At 32.3% G+C, this 9,937-nt stretch overlaps 1 protein-coding gene across 1 annotated transcript in view; it reads right to left on the bottom strand.

Annotated features, from left to right (window-relative positions):
• Positions 1-4,442: 4,442 nt before the first annotated feature.
• LOC107552534 (mannosyl-oligosaccharide 1,2-alpha-mannosidase IC-like) overlaps positions 4,443-9,937 on the bottom strand; it is a 55,808-nt gene continuing 50,313 nt past the window's right edge. The window contains exon 2 of the mRNA XM_016234433.1: positions 4,443-4,623. Within this exon, the coding sequence (XP_016089919.1) occupies positions 4,534-4,623 (90 nt within the window). The 3' untranslated portion in view covers positions 4,443-4,533. The remainder of the gene's footprint in view (positions 4,624-9,937) is intronic.

The raw sequence follows: 9,937 nt of genomic DNA, 5'->3' as shown, positions 1-9,937 counted from the left end.
CAAAAGTTGGGGGCTGGTAAGATTTTTTAATGAAGTCTCTTCTGCTCACCAAGGCTGCATTTATTTGATGAAAAATACAGTAAAACTAGTGAAAATGTAAAAAATTATTACAATTTAAAATAACTGTTTTCTATGTGAATATAGGTGAAAATTTAATTTATTTCTGTGATCAAAGCTGTATTTTCAGCATCATTACTCCAGTCTTCAGTGTCACATGATCTTTCAGAAATCATTCTAATATGCAGATTTGCTGCTCAAGAAACATTTCTGATTATTATCATTACATTTCTACTGTTGCACATTATATACATGGTCATAGTGCATAACTAGTTCTAGATACAACATCAACAGGCAAGGTATACAAGAAAGCAAGCAAAAGTTATATTGTGCATATGCTGAATCAATCAATTGTTTCTTACAAACAAGCAGCTTTTGTCTTCTCCAGATGTTCACTGATGGACTGGAGTGGATTACTTGTGCATTATTGTGATGTTTTTATCAGCTGTTTGGACTCTCATTCTGACGGCACCCATTCACTGCAGAGCATCCATTGCTGAGACACTGATGCAATGCTACATTTCTCCAAATTGGATGAAGAAACAAACTCAATTTGAATGGCTTGAGGATGAATACATTTTCATTTTAGTGTGAGCTATTCCTCTACCTATTTATGTAGCATTTTCAAGGCCCAATTTTTAAAACAATCAATTAAATCACACTAATTTACTGCAACAATTGCTGCTCAGGAAACATTTATGATTATTAGCCGCTTCCTATTTTTGTGGAAACCATGATACATTTTATTTTTCAAGATTCTTTGATGAATAGAAAGTTAAAAAAGGGGCAATTATTAGAAATGGAAATCTTCTGTAACATTATACATGTCTGTACGGTCACTTTTGATGGGATTAATGCATTTTTGATGAGTAAAACCTGAATAAGCACTCGTTCTCCTTTCCCTAGAGGTGACATGGGGCACTGCAGCGGTTTGTGCCTCTCAGGGCAGATTATGGATGTCGGTGTCAGAGGAATATAAATGTACCAGCAGCAGCGGCGGGAGGGATGAGAGCCGATTTAAACATGAGCGGCGGTGAATGAGGGCAGTGTGACAGCGGCCTGACGCAGACCAGATGGGTTCTCAGGGATTACAGCGAGAGTGCGGTGTGCTTTTTGAGAGTAATAACACCAGCATCTCTCACCGCCCGACTCAATAACACTGCCGTTTCGCCGTGTAAGAGCGGACGTTATGATCCTGCTCAAGACAGACAACAGCCAATCAAAGACTTTCTCAAACTTGAGACGCACCAGAACCAGTGACGTCAAACCTGGACTGAATACGTGTATGATTTAAGAAGGTTTCAGAGAATTACATCTTAAATTTCAGACCATTTCTCGTACAAAGCATCAAATGGCAAATTAAATACAATGGTGCTTTATGATATTTCCTTATTGGAGCTCATGAAAATGGGCTGCATGAACAAACTTCACCCTGAATATCACGATCCGTATGTCTTCTGCAAAATAAAGTAAGTCATATGGGAATGACGTGAGCAAAATTGCAGCTCTATACTCATTGTTTCTCATAGACAGCAATGAAACGAGCAAAGTCTCCTGCTTCTCAGATGTTTCTCCTGACAAAAAGACCTCAAAGATCTCCAACTGTGCTCAGATTTGCCAAAGTCTACAATCAAATGTCAGGGACCTCAATGTGAACAAACATTTCTTATTGAAATCTCTCAGAGCAGATGATCTGACATGTGATTCACATTCATGTAGAACTCGGATCCAAAACCTGCATATGCAACAAAGCCATGATTAAGAAGACTGACTAATAAGCATAAAATAAATATTGGATAAATTCACCTATTTTAAACTATATTTATTTATGTTTTTGGTATCAAATGTTTGCCAGCATTTCTCTCGCTTTGCCTGCCATATGGAATAGAATTATAATTTTTTTTCTTTGTATTTATTTCTTTTTTTTAATGAACTTATTGCATTGATTTATGGGATTTAGGGTAAAATATTTTAACAAAGAAAACTATCATGTCAACAGAAATAAAGCTGAAAAACAAATATTTAAAAATAAATAAATATTAGATAAAAAATTCAAACTAATGAAAATTTGAAATGTAGCCTTGTCAACTAACTGAACTAAGTTTAAGCTGAAACACTAAAAAAATATAAATAATATAAATATAATAATATATGATTATTACATACATAAATATAAAAAAAATTAAATTAAATGAAAATTAGAAATGTAGCCTTGGCAAATAATTGAAATAAGTTTAAGTTGAAACACTAATAATAATAATAATAATAATAGAATCATTATATATAAATATCAGATAAAATGTAAAGTAAATGAAAATTAGAAATGTAGCCTTGGAAACTAATTGAAATAAATTTAAGTTGAAACACTAAACATTATGAATGAATGAATGAATGAATGAATGAAGTGCCTCTCAGGGCAGATTATGGATGTCGGTGTCAGAGGAATATAAATGTACCAGCAGCAGCGGCGGGAGGGATGAGAGCCGATTTAAACATGAGCGGCGGTGAATGAGGGCAGTGTGACAGCGGCCTGACGCAGACCAGATGGGTTCTCAGGGATTACAGCGAGAGTGCGGTGTGCTTTTTGAGAGTAATAACACCAGCATCTCTCACCGCCCGACTCAATAACACTGCCGTTTCGCCGTGTAAGAGCGGACGTTATGATCCTGCTCAAGACAGACAACAGCCAATCAAAGACTTTCTCAAACTTGAGACGCACCAGAACCAGTGACGTCAAACCTGGACTGAATACGTGTATGATTTAAGAAGGTTTCAGAGAATTACATCTTAAATTTCAGACCATTTCTCGTACAAAGCATCAAATGGCAAATTAAATACAATGGTGCTTTATGATATTTCCTTATTGGAGCTCATGAAAATGGGCTGCATGAACAAACTTCACCCTGAATATCACGATCCGTATGTCTTCTGCAAAATAAAGTAAGTCATATGGGAATGACGTGAGCAAAATTGCAGCTCTATACTCATTGTTTCTCATAGACAGCAATGAAACGAGCAAAGTCTCCTGCTTCTCAGATGTTTCTCCTGACAAAAAGACCTCAAAGATCTCCAACTGTGCTCAGATTTGCCAAAGTCTACAATCAAATGTCAGGGACCTCAATGTGAACAAACATTTCTTATTGAAATCTCTCAGAGCAGATGATCTGACATGTGATTCACATTCATGTAGAACTCGGATCCAAAACCTGCATATGCAACAAAGCCATGATTAAGAAGACTGACTAATAAGCATAAAATAAATATTGGATAAATTCACCTATTTTAAACTATATTTATTTATGTTTTTGGTATCAAATGTTTGCCAGCATTTCTCTCGCTTTGCCTGCCATATGGAATAGAATTATAATTTTTTTTCTTTGTATTTATTTCTTTTTTTTAATGAACTTATTGCATTGATTTATGGGATTTAGGGTAAAATATTTTAACAAAGAAAACTATCATGTCAACAGAAATAAAGCTGAAAAACAAATATTTAAAAATAAATAAATATTAGATAAAAAATTCAAACTAATGAAAATTTGAAATGTAGCCTTGTCAACTAACTGAACTAAGTTTAAGCTGAAACACTAAAAAAATATAAATAATATAAATATAATAATATATGATTATTACATACATAAATATAAAAAAAATTAAATTAAATGAAAATTAGAAATGTAGCCTTGGCAAATAATTGAAATAAGTTTAAGTTGAAACACTAATAATAATAATAATAATAATAGAATCATTATATATAAATATCAGATAAAATGTAAAGTAAATGAAAATTAGAAATGTAGCCTTGGAAACTAATTGAAATAAATTTAAGTTGAAACACTAAACTGAATGAATGAATGAATGAATGAATGAATGAATGAAACACTAAACATTAAGAAAGAAACACTAAACATTAAGAATGAATGAATGAATGAAATAGTAGATGGAAAATGTAAACTAAATGAAAATGAGAAATTGGAAACTACTAAATGGAAATAAAACTAAATAAAATTTTTTTTATTTAAATAGCAATATTAAAAAACTGTAAAATGTACATAATACTAAAAACCGAAAATATAGAAATCAAAGCTAATTCAATATATTAATAAAAACTATGATAGTATGCGAAAATAACTGATTGGATTTCCATTTCCATAAAGGACACAATAGCATCTGGCTAAAATGAATGAATTATTATTTCCACAGGTTTTAGAATCAGAGTCTTACTGCATGTCAACCATCATCTCATTTCGATCTGAATCTCTCCTCAGAAATTTAAGCAGAAACAACAAAGCCAAAGTTAATATTTAAATGAAACATATGCAAGAACTCCTTTAAGTCCTCAAGACTCCATAAGAACAAGCTTTGAGCCATAAAGCGCTCCTCAGGGCATCGTCCTCCTCTTCTTTATTTAGGAAAATACATCAAAGCTGAGCAGATCAAGCTCTCGTCCTCCGAAAGCCTTAAAACCAGCCGCCATCAGCACTGCAGCAGGGTCATCTTACAACAGCAACAGAGAGCGCCTGAAGGCCTTTTGCCATGGTAAAAGAGTAAAATAAAGCATGTTACCTTTAGAAGAGGTGTTTGAGAAGGATCAGGGCCAGCCCACAGACACACGGCACATGAGAGAGAAAGAGAGACAGATAAACACTGGTTAGTGATCGCACAGGAACATTTGACTGTACATTCTGAAGAATTAGTCAAAGATATGGTTATTTGCATTCTATTGTTTGCATTTAGCATTGTTTTTCTCTGCTTGTGAGTGACCCATCATGCTAGTGCAGACGCTAACATCGCTCGCGGCCATGTGTATCATCAGCACATCGATCACACAGAGCACGACAGACACTGACTTCGACTGACCTGTAAAACGGATTCGTCCGATAGAGTCAATCAATCTCAATGTCAGGGTAAAATAAGAATTATCATTCCAGTTATATTATATGCTTCTCGAAACATAAGCCTTCAAAATACATTTTATTTATTTATTATATAATTAAGCTTTTTGTTTTCATAAACTTTTAAAATGCCGTTTATGAAAACAAATAGCTTATTTTTGATCTATCTATCCATCTATTGACACACACATACATTTATGAATATTATGATTTATGAAAATAGGACATGAAAACAAAAAGCTTAACAAAAATGAAGGGCATTTTTAAGCTAAATAACATTTTTATATGTATTTTATTATTTATAAAAATTTAATTATTTGTTTTCATAAACTATTTTCATATATATTTTATTTATGAAAACTAGTGGTCGACCGATATATCGGCCGATATTTGACATTTTTCAAATATCGGCATCGGCCGATAAGTTTTTCTGTTTGGCCGAAGTGTTCGAGGCGTGACTTTTATTTTGACAACGCGTGTTTATTATACGTGTTAAATAATATGTTTATTTTACACAATTATCTTTTTGCTTTCCAAGATATCAGCAGTCAAAAAACCCATATCGGTCAACCACTAATGAAAACAAACCTTATTTTTTTATAAATAAATAAATAGGATATGAAAACAAGTAACTTGAAATGAAGCTTAAAGTAAATGTTAAAATAAATAAAAGAATACGTAATAAAAATAAATAACTGAATGTGTAATAAATAAATAAACAGACTTGAAAATAGGATATGAAAATGAAAAGCTTTTTAAATAAATAAATAGGATACAAAATCAAACTTAATAAAAATGAAGGTTAAAATAAATGTTAAAGTAAATAAAAGAATACAGAATTAAAGTAAATAAATAGACATGAAATAGGATATGAAAATGAAAAGTATTTTAAATAAATAACAGACGTGAAAATAGAATATGAAAACAAAAGTTTCACAAGAACGTTTTTTAATATAAATAAACAAACAAACAAACAAACATGAAAAGAGGATATGACAAAAAAAAGTCTAGTCTAGACTTCTATAATGTCAGATTACTGCGTGTAATAGGATATTCAATACAAAATAATAGCATAGAGGGACTTAATATTATTAATCATGAACCGACTGGTTTGCAAAAAGTGGGCGTTGCATCAGAATGGAGTCGTGTGATTGGAGGAGAGGAGTTGACAAGCTGTTTTTGAGGCAGAACAAATCACATCACATTACAAAAACAAACAGTCTGGAACAGCATGCACCAATAAATCATGTATAAAACTATGATTTTGATGTCACATTGACTTTGCAAACATGTGCTCACATATTCTGACTTTATCTGATTCTCACATCCTGTAAACACACAAACCCTCATGCTGACGCAAACCCCGTTTCTAATCGTATAACAAAGCATCTTGTTGTTTACACACTGATGAAATACGGGCTCTGAAGATCGAGTGATCCTCATGCGTGAGCAGCTCCGTTCTGCCCCGACACCTTCCTCGCCTCATGAAAATGTCAGAGAGCTGCGGTCTCGACGGGGGGGCGTTTATTTCTGCTCCACGGCGCCCTAACGGCAGGAGCGGGACGCAAACAAACACGGCCTCGTTTAGCTGCCAGAGAAAAACCAGCAAAACAGCCACAGGTCTGAGGAGCCGTGCGAGTAAAGGGCACAAACACGAGAGCCCTCGTGACTCCGTCTTGGAAAATAACTCGGAGTCACTGTCGGAGCTCATGAACTGAGTTTTAGGGAATGCTGTGACTGAAGAGAGCTTGTGATTAATCTTTTAAGAGAGGAAACGAGAGGAAGACACCATTATGCTCTTCAGAAGCACTTCAAATCAGGTTTTCTGCAGGTTTATCAAGGTAATTGTAAGACTTTAGGCCTATTTAGGAGCAAGTACTGAAAATGTAAGGAATATCCAATACTTTTTAATGTATTTAAAAATAGCTTAACTAGAAAATGGAAATATCTTTTAATGTACCTTCTCATCACTGCAAAAAAAGTGCTGTTCTTCCTCTGTGTTTTTGTCTTGTTTTCCAGAGGCAAATGTCTAACGTTTCTTAAATCAAGCAAAATGACAAAATATGAAGTCTTGCTCTCAGAGAAATTTATGAAAATTAAGTTTCTGATTAAAACAAGAACAATTATCTGCCAATGGTTTCAAAAACACAATTGAAAGGGAAAACATGTTTTCACTCCCTATTAAGTAACTCAAGTAAATGTATCTTGATTTAGGGATGTTTAGATATTTGTAAAATGAGAAAATATGCAAACAAGATAAAAATGAGAAATAATAAAAATTATATATATATATATATATCAAAAAATAAGATTTTTGTAAGTTTAAATAAATAAATAAAGACATGAAAATAGGATATGAAAAGTAACTTGATTGAAGCTAAACTAAATAACAAATACCAAAATGAAGATTATATAAGCTAAAACAAACAAATAAATAAATAAAATGATGTGAAAATAGGAAGTGAAAACAAAATGATATTCGTATTTAGAAAACAAGACAACAACACTGAGGAAGATTCTTTTTCTTTTCTTTAAATGCAACATTTAATGTCATGACTTTATGAATTTAAGACTTTCTACTCTGATTTAAGACCTTTTTAAAGCCTTCATTTGTGGAAGGGAGAATTAAGACAGACAGACAGACAGCAGAAACCCTGTAAATGTAGGGGTGCATTTGCAATTCAGGAGAAAATATAATAACTACAGCGCAGAAGCGCCAGGGTTTTGCTCTCAGTTGTAAACTCTGCAATGACGAAACAGCATCAAACTCCAGGCAAAGCCTGCTGACAGATTGGATGCACGGCTGCACTGATCTTCCTCAAAAACACAACAAGCAATATCGTTACGGCTGCTCAAATGATGCTCTGCCTCTAAAACCAGATTCAGCGTGGAAAGGACTCAATTCATGTCAGTGCTGTTTTAATAACCGTTTGTAAGTCTAACAGCATTTACAGTGTTTACTGGAGGCTGTGGATGAAAAGAGCACAAAGCAATGTTAACTGATGTGAGAAGATGAAAACACTCCACTGTGCTCATAAGAGGTTTGACTTGCATGCAAAAAGAAATGCATTCAATTTCAATGTTTAGGACACTAACTAGGCCTCTAGATCAACTGGTTCTGCATCAAAGTCCAGATTTTGCACCGGCTATTCAGTGGAAACTCAACAAGTGACAGATGAATTTGAAATAATATTAGTTTGATTGGATGCACAACCTTTGACAGCAACAGCACAAGATACAGGAGGTGTTTTCTCCTCCATGATTATAGTGAAACTTTCAATGTAAAACTACAAATTCATCAGCTGTTTACTATTGTTTATAGATGGATCAAAGTATTATTTGAGTACAAGCACAGCTATTCAGTTTCAACTAGGGTTATTATCATTAACTAAAACTAAAACCATGAAACATTCTCATTACTTGAAATAAAACATTAACTGAAACTAAAATGAAATTAAATTAAAAGTTATATTTTCTATTTAAAATTAAATACATTTATTATAATTATAATGTCATATTTAATAGTAATATAATTAATATTATTATTATATAAATGTTATATTTAATATACTGTACATTATTTATAACTAAATTACTTCTAATATACATTTTTATTTTAATTATATATTCTGAATATAAATATAAATTATTATAATTCGTATATTAATTATTATACATTAGTATATTAATACATAATACAAGTTATTTACTTGAAATAAACATTAATTTCAAATAATAATAAAAAAGTATATGTTTTTCAACTTGATGCCAAGGCAACACATTAAATAATATGAAAATTATATTAAATGTTATATTTGATATAAGTTATTTATGTATAATTAAATACATTTAATATAATCTTTAAAATTGTAATATTAATATAATGTTATATTTAATATACATTATAACTAAATTAGTTATATTTAATATATATATTACACATTTTAAATATAAATATAAATTATTCTAATTCTATTATTTATTATACATTATTATATATTTAATATAAATATTAAAACATATTACATATTAAATATTTTAAAAGACAATAGTAAAATGTAATAAAATTATATAGACTATGCTATTAAAAATGACAAAAACACACAACAAAATTACTCAAATTTAACTAAAAAGAAAATGAAAACAAAAAATATAGAAGTAAAGCCTCATTCAAAATATTAACAAAATCTATAATAATATATAAATTATACTAAAATAACACTGGTTTCAACACTTTTCAAGTTCTACAAAATAATCAGAATTCAGTTCCCTCATTGGATGAGTCAATGTTGCAGTGTCTGATGGTCGTGATGCTCAGGCTACTGTTTTGAAAGTGAATAAACCTGCAAATGTCTGTCTTATAGCTGACTCTGCAGATTAAACTGCGATAAAATAATACATTTTCCATCCCAAAAATCGCACAAGTCACCTTTAAGTACAATTACTGAAGTACTTTCCAGCCCTGCGGAGGAGCCGTAATGGCCCTTTCACTGGAAACACATGAACAAAGACGGAGAAGCTCAAGGACTCATGGAGCGAGAATTCAATCTTTGTTCAGCGCGGAGCTGCAGAATGAGTGTGTGTGTGTGTGTGTGTGTGTGTGTGTGTGTGTGTGAGAGAGAGAGTGTGTGCATGCGTGCGTGCGAGTGAGCGAGCGAGCGAGCGTGTGTGTGTGTGTGTGTGTGTGTGTGAGTGAGAAACAACATGTAAGTAGAGATGCACCGATTGCAATTTTCTTGGCCGATTCAGATTTCTCGTTAATATGATCTGCCGATACCGATTTTTGCCGATTCCGATTTTCTTTCTAAGAACTATAATTGACAGCATATACAAACAAAAATCTACTTTTCCTCAACGCAAAGTTTTATAACACATGCAGTGTTATTTTACATTTGATTAATTTCTGTAGTCTTCATTGTAAAAATTAAATACAGATTAATGCTCACCATTAAAGTTATAAAACGTATTCAGTCAAGAGCAGAAAA

Source organism: Sinocyclocheilus grahami, unplaced genomic scaffold, assembly GCF_001515645.1.
Source record: "Sinocyclocheilus grahami isolate Dianchi unplaced genomic scaffold, SAMN03320097.WGS_v1.1 scaffold452.1, whole genome shotgun sequence".
NCBI classification, from domain to species: domain Eukaryota; kingdom Metazoa; phylum Chordata; class Actinopteri; order Cypriniformes; family Cyprinidae; genus Sinocyclocheilus; species Sinocyclocheilus grahami.
This window is presented reverse-complemented; position numbering and strand designations above follow the sequence as displayed.